The sequence below is a fragment of the Pelodiscus sinensis genome, chromosome 6 (genome assembly GCF_049634645.1).
Source record: "Pelodiscus sinensis isolate JC-2024 chromosome 6, ASM4963464v1, whole genome shotgun sequence".
Lineage (NCBI taxonomy): Eukaryota > Metazoa > Chordata > Testudines > Trionychidae > Pelodiscus > Pelodiscus sinensis.
The window spans coordinates 36116090-36134187 of NC_134716.1; the positions used below are offsets into that span (position 1 = coordinate 36116090).

At 40.1% G+C, this 18098-nt stretch overlaps 1 protein-coding gene across 4 annotated transcripts in view; it reads left to right on the forward strand.

The window, feature by feature from the left end:
* Positions 1-18098, forward strand: part of PCSK5 (proprotein convertase subtilisin/kexin type 5) — a 327119-nt gene that overhangs the window by 184947 nt on the left and 124074 nt on the right. For all 4 annotated transcript variants that reach the window (XM_025178860.2, XM_075931728.1, XM_075931729.1 and 1 more), the window contains one exon: positions 3782-3885. In XM_025178860.2, coding sequence (XP_025034645.2) covers positions 3782-3885 — 104 coding nt within the window. The remainder of the gene's footprint in view (positions 1-3781; positions 3886-18098) is intronic.

An 18098-nucleotide genomic window follows, 5' to 3' on the forward strand; every position in this document is an offset into this window, starting at 1 on the left:
GTAGCCAATCTTGGCTTTTAAATTTGATGCAAATATTTTAGTGCTTTTTCTTCCCAGTAGTTTTGACAGCTATAACACCTCACTTTGTGGCATCACAGATTGTTCAGACTTCGCCTAATAAAGAATGCAGCTTCTGGGATTCTCAGAGGTACCCTTGAAGGCTTGAGCCAGTACTACATGTTTTCCTAAGACTTTACATGGGCTCCTAGAGAAATTCCTGATCTAGTATAAAATTTTATTGATTCCTTTCTGAAGCATGTTATGCGCCTGTCAGAACATACCATAACTTACAAGCCCTTAATGCCCATTACATTCCATGACATTCGCTTTTTGCAGTTGTAGGTTTTTTTACCGGCTCTCATCTGGATAAATACTTACTATCGTACCAGTCCAATTGTCCAACTTGAAAGAGGTGACCCCTTCATGGAAAGCAAATTCTGTTTATTAATATTTTAAAGTCCATCCATCACCAGAAGGCACCAGGGCACCTTAAATTAATTTAACCACAGACTTCCCCCCCCCCCCTGCCCCGTACCTCATATGTATACAAGAAAAATTAAACAGGCATGATTAAACTGATCCAGTTAGGATGGAATACAACAACTTAAGATAACCAAAAGAAATTTCAACACAAATGATCTAGTTTCTTCAGAGGGAATGTTCCAACTGATTTGCATACACAAACATCTTAAAAGCTCTAATATGAACAGAACTCTTTTGTGTTGGCTTCACAAAATACCTCCTTCAATGTGACTTTTTTAGCTAGCAATGGAGCATCAAAGTCTAGTTGACATTGGCCTCACACCACCTGGTAGGAAATTTGCTGCAAAAGAATAAGTGTCTACTAAAAAATAAAACAACAGTATCAGCACCCCCGCCACCCAAAAAAAAGAAAGAAAAGAAAAAATGAAACAGAGGAAAAAGGTATATCATAGAATCATAAAATAATAGGACTGGAAGGGACCTCAAGAGGTCATTGAGTCCAGCCCCCTGCCCTCAAGGCAGGACCAAGCTCCGTCTACACCATCCCTAACAGATGTCTATCCAACCTGTTCTTAAATATCTCCAGAGAGGGAGATTCCACCACCTCCCTTGGCAATTTATTCCAATATTTGACCACCCTGACAGGAATTTTTTCCTAATGTCCAATCTAAACCTCCCCTGCTGCACTTTAAGCCCATTACTCCTTGTCCTGTCCTCAGAAACCAAGAGGAACAAATTTTCTCCTTCCTCCTTGTGACACCCTTTTAGATATTTGAAAACCGCTATCATGTCCCCCCTTAATCTTCTTTTTTCCAAACTAAACAAGCCCAGTTCATGAAGCCTGGCTTCATAGGTCATGTTCTCTAAACCTTTAATCATTCTTGTCGCTCTTCTCTGTACCCTTTCCAATTTCTCCACATCTTTCTTGAAATGTGGTGCCCAGAACTGGACACAGTACTCCAGCTGAGGCCTAACTAGCGCAGAGTAGAGTGACAGAATGACTTCACGAGTTTTGCTTACAACACACCTGTTGATACAACCTAGAATCATATTTGCTTTTTTTGCAACAGCATCACACTGTTGACTCATATTCAACTTGTGGTCCACTATGATTCCTAGATCTCTTTCCGCCATGCTCCTTCCTAGACAGTCGCTTCCCATCTTGTATGTATGGAACTGATTGTTCCTTCCTAAGTGGAGCACTTTGCATTTCTCTTTATTAAACCTCATCCTGTTTACCTCTGACCATTTCTCTAACTTGCTAAGGTCATTTTGAATTATGTCCCTATCCTCCAAAGAAGTCGCAACCCCACCCAGTTTGGTATCATCTGCAAACTTAATAAGTTAAATGGTTCCATGCCTGACTTTGAGATGCTATTTGTTACCAAGTTACAATATATAATATCTATTGTAAGCAATTCCTACTTTATCAATACATATAAAAATCTGTTGACTACAGCCCAGCTTCAACTATTTAGACGGCACAGACATGGGAGGACACACATTCTCTCTCTCTCTCTCTCTCTCTCTCTCTCTCACACACACACACACACACACACACACACACACACACACACACACACACACACACACACACATTTTAGCTTCATAAGCTACAATACCATATAATGGGAGTAAACCTGGGAAGTGTGGAAAATATGCTCAAAAGTAATTGGTTTTCATTTCCTTTCTTTAATCTTATTAGACACATGAAATCCCTTTGATCACAAACCAGTTAATTTCCATCAGTCTATTTCTGTCTGTGCCCTGTGTAAGATAAAGGCAGGTTTTACATAGAAGACTTGGATGTTTGCAGTAATTTCTACATATCTGCTGATTCCCTGTGGAGTTCCAATTTACTGAAGCTAAAGTTTGTCATCTTAATTGTGTACAGCTCAAAAATCCTGGCTTATGCAGCTCAGCAAGGAAATCAAATACTAATTTCTTCAGACCACGTAGGAAATTTCATAGATTTGCTTGATTTCAATTACTTACTTCAAAAAATAAACAAGATATTGTTTTTACATTGAGGTACAGGATAGCATCCACAAAGTGAGCACTTCAAATGGTTTAACTTACGAGAAAATAAATTCTGGCAGATGTAAGAAGAGATTATAAAAATAAGAAACACTGCATTGAATTGCATACCAACCTCTCAGACTGGTGCTTTTCTCTTCTGACTCCCAGTGCAGGAAGAGCTCATAGAAGAATTGACCTGCTTGGATGGTTTCAGTTTCTATAGATGTTTCACATGGAAATCCCACATTGAATTTAGCAGGCCTTCCATGCTTGGAAAAACTGCTGGATAAAACCATCTCCAGACTATTTTATTGTGTCTTCTGAGTGTCTCGTGGTCTTTAACATTTTTATCTTCACAATAGCCTTGTGAGTCAGGGAAGCATTATCCCCCAACTTCCAGATGGGGAATTTGAGGCACAGAAGCACTAAGGGTATGTCTACACAGCAAAGTAATTTCAAAATAACAGCCGTTACTTCGAAATAACTTTACTAGCGTCTACACAGCCAAACCACTATTTTGAAATTAAATCAAAATAGCGGAGCGCTTATTTCGAATTTGGTGACCCTCATTCCATGAGAAATAATGCCAAATTCGAAACTGCTATTTCAAAATAAGTGCTATGTTGACACTTATATTGAAATGGGGGCCTCCAGCCCTTCCCAGGGAGACCTGGTGGCCACTCCAGCCTCAACCAAGAACACTCCTCTACCTCCCCCCTCCCCGGAGCCCTTAAAGGGGTTGACTCTGGCCACAGTGCCTGCTCCAGCTCCAAGCCTGCCAGCCCAGAGCCAGCAGTCACTGCCCCTGACCCAGTGGCCCCAAAACATGAGCCAGCAAGCCACTTGCAGCCAGCCCTCCACTGCTCCCCAGGAGCAGTGTGTCAGCTCGCAGGAGCCTGCCAGGGCCTGGAGAAGGCAGGCACCTTTCTGGACCAGGGTGGAGATCATAGACCTTATTCAGATTTGGGGGGATGCCTCCTTCTTTGTAAGTTTCACATATATGGAATATTGCAGGTGTGTATTTTACAGACTGCCTATCAATTCCTCTCTTCATTAAAAAAGCATAGTAGAGGTTGAAATAATTTGTTATGTTAATCCTTTAAAGTTGGGTCATTACTTTCAACACTGGCCTCGTTCGTGGATTTGGTTGGGGTTTTTTTGTTTTGTTTTGTTTTTTGTTGTTTTTTGTTTGTTTGTTTGTTTTTTAAACTTGTGTGCCTCTTTTTTCTGTTTTGGTAAGATAACTCTGATTTTCGCTTTTCTTTACCATTTTCCTTAGTCCATCTCTGACCTGGAGAGACGTACAGCATATTATTGTAAGGACTTCACGTGCAGGACATCTGAATTCTAATGACTGGAAAACCAATGCTGCTGGTTATAAGGGTGAGAGCTTCCTTTCTTATTCAACGTGAAAGGCAAAAGCAAAATTGGACTTTTAAAGGGGAAGCTGTGGGAAATTATTGCTGATGGTCTGTCTGCCACCTACATTATGTTGCAGCTTTTGGTCTTTTTCATTAACAAAAGAGGCAAGATCCTTATCTTTTAAAAACTGGGATTTGAAATTACTAGAAAAGTAAAACTTATGGACTGAATTCTGTTCAACCCCTTCTTGCCTACTTTGTGCTACATTGGCAGCACAAAGCAGGCAGTAAAGATCTTAATCAGGTGTTTGTGTCTTCCAGGCACAGGGGTACAGATGGTCTAGCTTAATGTTAAGGTCACAAAATTTAATGTTTTATTTCAGCTTTGGTTGACATTTCAATTTGGGAATATAGGGGATTTTGATTAAAAATGATGAAATGGAATGTTTTGACATTACTGAATAGAAATATTTTGGAACTTTTCATTCTACATGAACAAGACTTTGATATTTCGGTCTTTTGCCCTGATTTGGATTAAAAACAAGTGTCAAAGTATCAGACTCTCTAGAGGGTCTGAAATTCCATTTTTGGATCAGACAGTGTGCAAAGTTTAAAAAAACTCAGACTTTTTGGAGTTCTAAACATTTCACTGGTTTTGAACAGCTACGAACCATCAAACAATATCAAACAATATCAAACGAATATCAAACAAATCATCAAACAATATCATTCTGTTTATATGTTAGAGATGGGCTAAAACTGGACCTTGAATCTAAACACCTCTAAATTTCAGGATGATTTAAATTAAAATTTCCATTTGAACACTCTTGTTTTTTATTTCTGGGTCAGATTTGAAAATCAGAAGGTCTGTTCCTGATTTAATTCTCATGAGAATTCTACTCACATTTTTAGATACACATATCTTATGAGATTTATGACATTTTATGCCAAAAACTCCTAAAAGCAGTTCACAAAGTATAAGAGCTATCAAATTTTCACAAACTTCTCACTCAGATTTGGCCTTGAATCTAAGCCCTAGCTTTAACCTATTCCAGATCACAGAACATCTACCATAGAACATATTTAATATATAATTCTGCCCCATTCTGACATTTCTGCTGCATCTGAATTAGAAACAGAAAAAAGGCCCCTTTCCTTTTTGGATCCAAACCAGAATTTATATGATAGAGGACAGTTTGGGAAGTGGGGATTCAGTTCCAAGCCTCCTCAAAATTAAAATATTTTCACATTGATAGTTCTGGATTTGACACATTTACAGTACATACCATAAAGATAGAGCTCAATACACAGCTACACACCTGCATGCAAAAATCCATAGAGAGATACTTAATGATGTTGTCCATTTATTACTTGTCTCTGTGAGCCATAGCCTGGCATAAAAAATGTGTTGACAGGAAACGTGGGTTGATATTTTATTATTGTGCTCGAAACTACCTAGAATTTAACCTCTGGTCTTCAAGTGGCATAAAACGTAGCATTTTGCTTATTATCTAATTTACAGAATTCTATCCCTTTGTATTTTTTCACCTGTCCCCATGAAAGGCAAAAACACCATAGTACTCAGTTCCATACTATGATGTTTCAGAGCAGTTATCTCTCATTAGCAAATTGAAGAGATGCATTAGCGCATGGTATGCTAGCAGCAGTAACAACAGAATCTTTATAATTGCAATTATTTTGTGGCTTAAACCTCCCCTCTCCCCTGGGAAAAAAACTGAAAGCCACACCTGTGCTATGTTAGAATTGTGGTGGCAGATATTTACAGGGTAAAGGAGTTAAAGAGGGCTTCTCCCCCACTTGTCTAAAATCACGAAAGTAGACAAGGACGACTGTATAATTTCAACTGGCAAAGCTGAGCAGTAGACTTCATGATAGAATTCAAAAGGAGCAAGACAACCTAAGTGCCTCGACCTCTGTGAAGCCAAGGATCAACTTTAACCCAAATAAAAGCACTAGTTTTAACTAAATTATTTTGGCAACTTAGGCTAAGCAAATGGTTCCAATAAAAATTCAGCTCTCTTTAAACCTCTGTTGGTTTTGGATAGAAGCGATGCAAAAGAGTTAGATTAAATCACAGCATCCAAACCTGAGCTTGAAGGGGGAGTTACACACCGCTGCTGGCAAAAACGAGACAGTATTTTACTAGCGCACGTGGCAATATTTAGTATAATATTTCACTATTATCCTTTGCTGCTGCCAAGAGTAACAGTTAAAGTATGGGGTTTTTTCATAGATGAATTACTCTGATCCTTGTGGAATTGTATCATAATTTTGTTTATGTCAAGCCCCATATTTCTTCCAAGGCATGTTCATAACAAGGCCGAAAAGAGATTTTTTCTTGAAATTGACTAAGGCAGAGTGAAACACAAAAAACAAGCTGCCTTTCTTCCATGCATGCTATAAAATAAAGGGCAAAGGGGCTGCAGTCTTGGTTCTTTAGAAATGAAAAATCAAAGGGTGAAAACAACAGAAACTTGGAAGAATCTCTCATTCATAGGGTCAGCAAAAGCTGGTACTTGAAAGTGGGTTAGCCTGCCTGTTCAGGCTGGCTGGGCTGCATGGCAACCCCAACACTCCACACAGTTGATCTAAGGCTGTGTCTAAACTCGATGGAGCCATGTAGATTAGACAGACAGGCAAAGGCAAATGAAGCCGCTATTTAAATGATCGCGGCTTCATTTACATTTACATGGCTGCCGCGCTGAGCCGACAAACAGCTGATCAGCTGTTTGTCGGCTTAGCGCGCTAGTCTGAACGCTCCCCTGCCGACATCAAAGCCCTTTGTCAGCAGCCCCATTATTCCTCGTGGGATGAGGTTTACCGGGGCTGCCGACAAAGGGCTTTGATGTCGGCAGGGGAGCGTCCTTGTCGGCTCAGCGCGGCAGCCATGTAAATTTAAATGAAGCCGCGATCATTTAAATCGCAGCTTCATTTGCCTTTGCCAAAACAACAAATCTACATGGCTCCGTCAACGGAGCCATGTAGTTTAGATGTACCCTAACTGTTTGTCATGGGAGAACAGAAAGGAGGAGCTTACAAACATAGCTAGTGGCTACAAGGTCTTGAGTATTCTTCCTAGTCCTTTTTCTTTTCTTTTTTTTTTACACTAATGAAAAAGATTAACTAATGAATAATACTTGAGCTGCCTTAGAGCAATGCCTCTTCCTCTCCCCACTCCTTTTTGGAGCGTGAGCAGCACTTGTTAAATACCAGTCAGTTGAAGGCGCCTTAGGGTCAGAAATGGGGTTCCTTTTTAAGTGTTATTTCACTGACAGGCAATAGGTGTCTTTACACAGTAACTTAGCACAAGGTACTGAAAAATAGTTCTGAAAAATTATTGCAGTCTCGGTCACAAACCTTGTTCAGATGGTTTGCAATATATCTTTGATCACTACAAAAAATTAGGCAAACTATAGAAAGCTCATCATGGTGAGATTCTACCTGATATTCCATGTCAAATAGTTTCTTTGTGTACTTAATGCAGACCTATGGTCTAGCAAAAAGTTAGAAGCCATCCTTTTCCCATCCTCTCTTCAGGGGATCAAAACTAGGGCTGTTAAATTTAGATTAATTAACTCATTGAATGGGGTTTCCACCAACTATTCAATTAGTCGATAAGGGCGCCTCTGACTTTGAACTGTAGCAAGAGCTCTTGCTACTGTTCAAAAGCAGAAGCACAGAAGGCAGTATGGGGCCAGCAGAGGGCTTCTCCACTGACTCTGTGCTCCCTGCGGCATCTGAGCTTTTGAAACATTTCAGAAGCAGAATCCCTTCAGGGAGCGCAGGGCCCCCATTGGCCCCACGCTTCCTATGGCACCTGAGCCTTTGAAATGTACAAGAATCCCCTGCCGGGGCTCATGTACACTTCGAAAGCCAAACTGCAGTAGAGCTAGTACAAGTGGAGACTGTTTCAGTCCCCGCTTGCTCCATTTCCCGCTGTGCTTCTACCTCCCCTGCCCCCACGGAGACTGTGCTGGGGGAACTGGCTTTTAAGTCGGCTCCCTTCAGTACCAGCGCCTGCTCCCCTCCCCACCTTGCTGCCTCTCTCTGATAGAGGCAGCAAGGGGGAGAAGTGTCTAGTCTCATCACTAATGGACTATCCCGTAAGCTTATGCATTTTGGATAGTCATCTAGTCGCTTACATCCCTAATCAAAACTCTTGATCTTCATCTACTACAACAGATTGAACTTTTGAAAGAACAAATAAGCTCTCCAAAGCAATCAGCAGCATAGGTTGATACCAGAATCTTAAAAGAAGATTGTAGCATCAGTGCTCACTTGTCTATATGTTGAAAGAAACAGAAGGCAACGAAGTAACTTTAAGAGCACAATCATCTCTTCTGAATGGCATCACTCAGCAAGTATTTAAGTTAGGACCTAAATTTAAAGAGCTTCCTATTTCATACTTCTTCCTGTTTCATACTTCTTCACAGTCTAAGACTGTGAATTCTAGGAATGAGTACAGCATCAGGAAGTAGGCATTGCCAGAATTAGTGACTTACTAAGTGGTCTTGGGCAGTTTACTTCACCCCTACCTCAGTTTCCCTTCTCTCTAAATTTGGGATAATTTTCCTTCTGAGAGAAAAATCCAGTTTCAGTGGAATTCACCATTGGCTTCACTGGGAGCAGGAGAGAGTCCTTAATATTTGATTAGGCCAGTGTAAATTGTTATATAACTGCTGAGTATTGTTCTGGGTAGAGAGCTTGTAGAGGAAAATAAGACAAGGGCATTTGTATTCTGACAATAGATCAGACTGAAACTGATGTCAAAGGTAAGTGTTCAAACAAAATTCAGAGAAAAACTGCAGTGTCTGCACAACGTTGTATGCTATTTCAAAGGAGCTGAATGAGCTGTCCATACACATTCCATCACACATTTTACATCATAATTTGAGAATGAGATGTTCATAATTGCTAACAAATATAAGAATTCTGAATGTGGCAAGCATACATTCTAAGCTCTCTTGATTTGTAGCAGCCAACCACAAGAGCTTTTATCAGCCAAGAATACCCAGAGTGCAGTTTTCTGCCCCTCTAGGGACTGAGGGCAGCACGACAGTCGAGAACCATTTCCATAGCTCCAGATCACCCAGGGAAACCTCTTAAACCAGCAGCATAAAACAGCTGGCCCAGAACACAGAATCTAGGCTACTGAACATAGGGTAACTCAATAGAGGATTCTAGCATCCTTCATCAGGCCACTCTTCTGTGGCGTACTATGCATATATTATTTTTCTCAAGAAGCAGGAATGACTATCATGTTGTATATCTTCTAACAAAAGCCAGACCCTTCAGCAATTGCCTTTCATCAGCAAATTAAGGGCAGGGGCAGGGGCAGGGGCAGGGGCAGGGGCAGGGGCAGGAGCAGGGGCAGGAAATTTTTTAAAAAACCCACCTTTCTTCATGAAATGTCATTGAAAATGGACACCGTGCCAAGTTAGATTAGCAGGCCCTCAGCTTCCCAGTCCACATACATTTGGGCTGTCTCTGCATTGGCACCCTTTTCTGGAAAAGGGATGTGAATGAGACAAGTTGGAATTGCAAATGCCGCAGGGGACTTAAATATCCCCTGCGGCATCTGCATGAACATGGCTGCCGCTTTTTTCCGGTTCGGGGCTTTGCCGGAGAAAAGCGCCAGTCTAGATGGGATCTTTCGGAAAATAAAGCCTTTTCCGGAAGATCCCTTATTCCTGATTTTAAGAGGAATAAGGGATCTTCCGGAAAAGGCTTTATTTTCCAAAAGATCCCGTCTAGACTGGCGTTTTTCTCCGGCAAAGCCACGAGCCGGAAAAAAGCAGCCGCCATGTTCATGAAAATGCCGCGGGGGATATTTAAATCCCCCGCAGCATTTGCAATTCCAACTTGTCTCATTAGCTTCCCTTTTCTGGAAAAGGGTGCCAATGTAGACACAGCCTTGATGTTTGAGAGTTATCCCCTTTACCACAGTTCAACATCAAGGTGCTGTAATTAATGTATTACCTTCATTTTAACTTTTATTTTACTGCCCTTAGCATACAGCATAGGCTTCTTGGTGGTGTTCTGAACACACGAGGACAGCACTCAGCATAGCACCAGGGAAGCAGATAGAAGAAGTCCCTAACATTAACTGGGATTCTATCAGAAATGCAGTATCGTACTTCTACCAGTAAGGAACCACCTTGTCAGAGTACGCACAATAGATCAGCAACATGGATTGTGGGGGGAGGGGGAGGGGGGAGGAAGAGTGTCCAGTGATAGTGCTGACCACTTTGAAATGTCACTTATGTTTAAATACCACAGACGGCATAGAATTACACCATCATCTTTATAATTTCACTAAGGAGTAGAGGCGATAGAATACAGGTCTAAATGGCGGGGCGTGGGGGAAAGGAGATGGGTGTCATAAATCCTTGATTTTTCAATACAAGGTTTTGAGGATTGTGGGACCCCAGAAATTGTAGAGTTTTTATTTCCTACATCGTTTTCTTCATTCCATCAGCAAATGCTCAGATGGCAATTATCAGTAATATTAAAATTACATTGGGAGCTATTCAGTGCTCCAAATGTAAAACAAGGTTAAACAAATTATCTCATTTTTGAACATTGTTTGCCTTTGCAAGAATCACCAAATCTTTTTGCGGTTTTGGGGAAGGTCGAACAAAAACTGAGAAGAGATCTTGTGTAGGATTCTGCAACCTGCAAGCTTGTGGGCTTCTTCTCTAGAATTTTTATTTTTGCTTAATAGAAATTGATATATCTCCCAGTTTTGCTTTTTAAATTAAAAGATATATCTGAGAGCAGGGACAAAAGGTACTGACAGATACATGGCTCGGTGGTTCCAGAGGTGAGGTGTTAAAGAGAAAAGAAAAAAAACATGCCTGGAGAGAGCCCAGAAAAAAAACCTCATTTCTCTTCCCAATATTAAACACACCAAAAGCTCCTCATTATAGCAGCTGTAATTCTACCTGAGGCTGCTCTGTCTGCTGTGCTCTATTCCCTGCTGGCTCTAGGAACCAGGTGATTGGGTAATAAAATCATATAGGGAAAGTCTGAGCAGATACACCTCTTGGAGGTCAGTGACTAGATACATAAAGAAAAGTAGAATGACCATAACATTTTGTAATACAGCCTAATTTGCTTTTCTGCATTTATAGTAGTCCTGTATTGTGGGCCTGATTTGCCGCTGTGTTAGTTCAGCTTGGCAGTGGTGTGACTATATAGTTTTCAGTGGACTTAATCTACCCTAAAACTGTAGTAATACAGTAGTAAACCAGAACATACATTTATTCATATTACAGTGGCATCTATAAACCCCATTCTAAAATGAGCTGGACTGTGGTTGGCATTGTACAGACCAAATAATAAAGACAGTTTTTGTCCCAGAGAGCTTGCAGGCTTGGTATTCATTGCATAATCCAGGCTATAAACAAAACAGTTTATAGAAGAAAGGTAGATTATGTTTCTTTGTGTACTTAATGCAGACCTATGGTCTAGAAAAAAGTAGATTATAAGGTAGATTATAAAAATCTATTATATAAAAAAGGTAGATTATAAAAAAATTATAAAAATTATAATTATAAATTATAAAAATTATTAAAAAAGGTAGATTATAAAGGTAAATTATAAAAATTGCAGACTGAACTGACAGCAACAACACCAGCTTGCCCACAGAAATTATACCATTCAACTTTCCCCTTTTAACACACCTTAATCCAACCCTTTCTCAAAAGCCTGGGGGAAGAAAAATGAGCCTTGTAGCATGTATGCCCTACAGGTCAACAGACTCAGGCTCTCCATGAAACCTAAAATGTTACCTTTCCGGTTTGCAATAATAACTTTTCCTTGTAGAACTGGAGTTATTGCATTAAAAATGAAATGGTTATGCTGAAAACACATAGTACTGGTTTTTAGACTTTCAAAATAAAAACCCTGAGAAATATGCGCACTCACATAATTACATTTATGTGCAGTTATAAAAACAGTGCTTGGAAATTGGGAGATTTTGCAGTCTATCTGCCTAACTATCTATTTACACATATAACTATGATAATTCTACCTACCCCACAGACATTAGGTGTAGAATTTTGTTGTTGGAAAGCGCTCTCTCTTTATAAAATGTTTCCTTAAATGCAAATGGAGTTTGATACTTACTTTGTTTTATTGGCTATTTTTAATATAAGTAATTACAGGTTGAACCTTTCTAGTCCAGAACACTCTGGTCCAGAAACATTTGACATCCAGAATTATTTTAGTTAGCTGGATGTCCGCTTTTCATGAGTTGGCCAAGCTTCCTGAGGTCCCATAAAATTTGTTACAGTCACAGATCCTGGCTCTCAGGCTATGTCTATACTGTCCTCGTTTTGTGCAAAAATTATGCAAATGAGGCAAAGCATGGAATATCACTGTGCCTTATTTGCATAATTAATGAGGCTCTGTTTTTGTGCAATAACCCTCTCTTGTGCAAGAGCTGTTCTGCCTGAAAAAAAAATGCAGAATGGCTCTTGCGCAAAAGCCTCTTGTGCAAAAATGGAGCCTAATTAATTATGCAAATGAGGCACCATGATATTCCACGCTTTGTCTCATTTGCATATTTTTTGCACAAAATGGGAGCAGTGTAGACAGCCTCAGTGTTCCACACTGTTATTTAGTTCTAATTTATCCCTAAATTTCTACTAATAGCTCAGTAAGCAATGGAAGTGCTGGTAATATTGTCATCCCCTAGTAGAGAAAATTCTCTTGTTCAGAACTAGTCAGGTCCCAAGGGTGCTGAAACAGAAAGGTTCAACCTAGATTACATTCACAAATATTCTGCCGTCAGGATGAATACATTTTTTAGTGGACAGAACTTGGAAGTGGGATTTAGTGAAATCATGGTCCCATTGAAGTACAGGCAGTCCCCGGGTTACGTACAAGATAGGGACTATAGGTTTGTTCTTAAGTTGAATTTGTATGTAAGTCGGAACTGGCTCCAGATTCAGCCGCTGCCAGGGGCTGACTACAGCGGCTGAATCTCGAGCCTGGGACAGAACAGCTGGGCTGCCAGGTAGGTCCCTGCAGGACCAACCCGGCAGCACCCTAGCTGCTCTACCCCAGGGTCCACAACAAAAGCCTGGTCTGCTGGGGGGGTGCACTAGCTGCGCCCCCCCCCCCCCAGCAGACCAGGAACACAGGGACCCCGCCACTGCTGCGGCTTTGCTCCGGGTGTCCCTGGTCTGCTGGAGACGGTCCCCAGCAGACCAGGGGCACCCGGAGCAGCTTTTCTCGCCCCGGAGGTCGAGGTGGCGGGACCGCTGCGCTCTGGGCGGTCCCGCTGCCTGCGAGCTCCAGGGCGAGAAAGCCCCGTTCGTAAGTGCGGATCTGACATAAGTCGGATCCGCGTAACTCGGGGACTGCCTGTACATGGGAGCTTTGCCATTAACTTGCATGGGTCCAGGATGTCACCATTAAGTCTGTTTTACATTGCCAATTATTCTGAGAGACTTTGGCCAATTATTTAACTTTTCTTTGTTTCAGTTCACTTATTATATAATATTCCCACTACAGAGTTACTGGGATGGGTATTTAATTATGCATACTTATTGTATTATCATTTATTAAAGGTGTACTATCACTGAAATGTAATTTTTATTCACCCATCTGCTATTGAAATCTGATGCTGCTCCTCTAGTCCATCAGATGTTCTTTCACGGGTTGGAACATAAGCACTTTCAAAAAGATACAGAAGTTATATGTGGCAGGACAAGAGAGATATTCTTCACTATGCACCTGATACACTAAGGCTACGTCTACACTGGCCCCTTTTCCGAAAGGGGCATGTTAATTTCACAGGTCGTAATAGGGAAATCTGCGGGGGATTTAAATATCCCCCGCGGCATTTAAATAAAAATGTCTGCCGCTTTTTTCCGGCTTTTAGAAAAGCCGGAAAAGAGCGTCTACACTGGCCCCGATCCTCCGGAAAAAAAGCCCTTTTCCGGAGGATCTTATTCCTACTTTGAAGTAGGGCTTTTTTTCCGGAGAATCGGGGCCAGTGTAGACGCTCTTTTCCGGCTTTTCTAAAAGCCGGAAAAAAGCGGCGGACATTTTTATTTAAATGCCACGGGGGATATTTAAATCCCCCGCGGATTTCCCTATTACGACCTGTGAAATTAACATGCCCCTTTCGGAAAAGGGGCCAGTGTAGACGAGCCCTAAGAGGCACAGAAATGGTATTCATGTGTCTATAGCTGAAGTTCTGTTAGTATTTCCACTTCGAATTTACTCCATTCATATGTATATTTTGTTCTGAGATATTTGATTATAAAGTCTCCGTGAAAGGTTGGTTTAGTTCTTTAATCTATATAATGGTTAGATCCATTTGCTTTAAATTTCTAGCGGAATCCCATATGCACATTCAAGGAGAAATGTGGCTTGAAGGGTCTTTAAAAAGGGAAACGGGTGGGTTGTTAATAAATTTTGTGATCCGATGGCCTGTTTGGTTTAAAGAAAAGCTACAGACAGTTGGTTTTGCAATGGAGTTGTCTCTTTTGGAGAAATACATTGTAACATTACCATCATGGAGTTTAAAAATTATAGCTTACATTACCACACATATATCCTAGCCAATTTTCTTTCAGCAAATCTTTTATAAAGCTAGTGCACCAACATATAACCTTCAATTTATTTCCTTCATATAGGAGGACTTATTTAATAAGAGAAAGAAATGAACGGGTTCAATTGAGTATTTATGGCCAAAATTTCGTTATACAATGGGGAGGAGAGAATCATAGAAAAAAGAGGGGCAGGTCAGGCTCTCTCATTCAGTCTCAACACTTTTCAGGGGTAACATTTCTAGAGATAAAAGTATAGACCAGGATCCTCTGATGAGAGTCTCAACAAATATAATGGGGTTTTTTTGTGGTATGGATGAAAATGCCTCCATTAGAAGTAGGGGGAGATGAGCTCCATGGCTTAAAAACCAGCTCTATGGGAGGGGGACCGGGGCAAAATGGCAGCATTCCACATTTGTACATTTCAAAGCGGAAGCACACTTATCGACTAATCGAATAGTCAATGGAAATTCCATCAACTGTTCAATAAGTTGATTCATCTAATTTTAACATCCCTATCCTCAAGTGGTCTTTGTTGTTTTTTAAAGTGGATTTAGGTCTTCTAAAAGATGCGATATTGGCAGAACTGAACATGGAAACTCTTTATCTACCAAACCACACAAATAGCAAAAATATAAACTTCCACATGCTGCACGGCCAGTATGCCCCAAACGTGTTTATTGTATTTGCTGTGGATCATAGAACAGTCAACAGTGACTTTCATCAGAAAGTTTGATCTACCAATAACATCTATATAGTAGTCTTGAGCGTAGTGCTAGATAATAGTGTTGGTATTGCCTGAAGAAATGAAACTACACTGATTGCATTTAGATATTAACACACATTTTATTGAACACATAATGGACTTTGCATGCTTTTTCTGATTATTTACTTTTCTATCTACATATTTGGCCCCAAAATGTTCAGTGTTTCCCATTATAATGTAATGCAATAAAAAGGATAGAATACAGTGCACCTTTCTGTCCTACAAACAGGCCATTATGTTGTGTGATTCTTGGAACAGGAACTGAAATTTCCTTCTGTGCCAGCTGAGTCCTTAGAGATAGCTGTATTTTGGGGAACTATGTGGTTTTCTGTTGTCTTGGTTATAAGTAGAAACATTTATATTTTGGTTATAAGCAAAAACATAAAAATGCAAGGAATGCGACTGCATTCTTTCCATATCTTCCTTTGAGCTTGAAATACGTTATGTGAATTTGAAAAGCATTGAGGGTTTATTTTATCCCCAAGAGTAAAAAGAACAGTATCGCATAATTTTTTGTTGGCTGTGAAGCACATTTATATGTTTTATAAGTCAAATCCCATTATCGTAAATTACTGGTAGCTTTGGCACAACACAAGGGAGTTGGGATTTTTAAGGATGTGGTGAAGAAACACTAAATTCTAATTCCAAAGCTCAAAATTTCCTAGTTGAGATTTGACACAAGCAAAATAGGACAAAGCTTAAGCAGGGCTACTTAAAAACCTATTTTCCTTGTAGCATCCTTCACTACCCTTGCATTTTTCCTTTAAATAAATTTACTTCATACTTTGCCATATCAAAATACTTCTAGCATTTGCAATAAAGCTAACCAAATTACATAAATGAATTAAAGCAATTTGAAATTAGGACTGTACCTATTTAGTAAGTTTCCCATCTTTAATAACCTGCCAAGTAGAAGTTTCAGAAGAAAATCTATTCTAAGACCATCTTGCAGAAGGATGAGGGATGAGAAGAGTTGTAGGATGAGTAAGAAGTGGCTAATTTCAGGAGTCTAAGAATCTCCTCATATTGTGAAATTATTTTTAAAAAGCCAACAAATATTGACCAAATTCCTGTGAAATACAGACTCCTGGAAGATGAGAATAATCAACAGGCAAGCGGGGAGAATTGAAATGAGGAAGCTTTTCACTGCCAATCATTCACAGATGTTTTGGGATCTCTGTTGTCAAGTACAGAGTTGCTAGCACAATATCTGGCATCGGCATACCAAAAAAATAAAAACAACAGGATCTAAAATACAGTCAAACTAAGCAAGCCTGTGTAAAGAGGAGAACTGCAAATTTTTCTAATCAGGCATAATAGTATTCCTGTTTACTTTCACCGCTGTGCTAGTTACATTTGCACCTCAGCCTGGTAAATATGCACAGCACCAACACAGCTGTGGAAACAAATTCAGATTCAGTTAAATATTTAGCACAGTGGCATATTTTAAAGTGTTTCAGTACAGATGATTCTGTCCTTATTTGATTTTCAGTGAGATTGATATAGATGCCAGGGTCAAGAGTAACAGAAAGCAAATGCAAAAATCCAAAAGAGAAATCCTGTGACTTTTACTTCTCCCAATCTAGCTAAACAAAACATGCCTTTAGTGACATTTCAGTCAAGTAATTTTGGAGATTCCAGAAGGCAAGGGGCCAGGCCCACAGCTGGTATAAATTCACTTCACTGGCAATTTACACCAGTTGAGGCTCTTTCCCCAGATGTATTTCTAAACTCTCATACTGCCACCAGTGTCTTCCATTGAGTTAATATTAATAGTATAACTGACATGAACATTATGCAATACCTCTATTATCCAAGCTGTTTTCAGGGACTGGAAAATTAAAGGGGGCAGTGACGACTGTTGGATAATAGCAAATGAGAAGACACTCTGCAGCCCGTTTGTTTCATTTGTTTCTATCTGTCTAGTATCTGAAGATGAATACAATAATCAGAAATACTTGTGTCTGTAACAAGTTCTGATCCAAAGAACTGAAGATCATTTCATTAAAACAGACAAGGACAAAATGTTGGGAGTGTAGTTTCCTGTTTAACTATATTAGACATTAGTGCTGCATTTCAATTTGGCTTCATTCACTCTACAGGAATTAAAATTATGACTGAATTTATAAGTAACAGACATTAATACTTCTGCATTTGATCAAATGTTAGTAATAGACTGTGTCCTTAAAGGCTGCACTTCAGAGGGGGCAGTGCATAATGGGAAGTTTATATCAAGTTTATGTATAAACAAGAACAATCTTTTCCTAAACATCTGACATCTTTTCCTATACGTGAGTGTTGGACCAAAATAAAGGGAGTAAGTACCTTTCCTAGAAAAACTGGGGGAAGATCTGATAAGCTTGCCCAGTTAATCATTGTTAGATGGCCTCTGGTTTTGTAGTGGGGGTCAAGGGAGCTGTTCTGTGGATAAATAAATAGATATTAACCTAGGAATGTTAGCTATTCTTTAATGATAAGAAGAGTAAAATTCAATATTTGCTCTGTGAGACTAGTTTTCCTTTAAACTTGTCCTCTTCTGTATCTGTAAACCTCTGTGTACATCTGTGAAAATGTGAAAACAATCGTCAGCCAGGCTACCTGTGTGCACGGAGAGAGACATGGCTCAAGGAATACTTCTGCACCCCTGAGCATCCATGGAGCACAGCTGCAGTCCCCTTCCCCCTAACCCCCAGTGAGCACAGAACCCAACAGCATTATTATGTCAAAGGGGGTGTGGGAGCAGTCAGGACCATGAGCTCCCTATGCATTGACAAGCAGGAGGCATACCCTGTACTACTGAAGCAGTACAGCAGCAGTCTGGGTCCTGTTCCATATTCCTCTTCTCTGTCAATGAAGCAGAAAACTCCCTGAAATGCTGCCTGT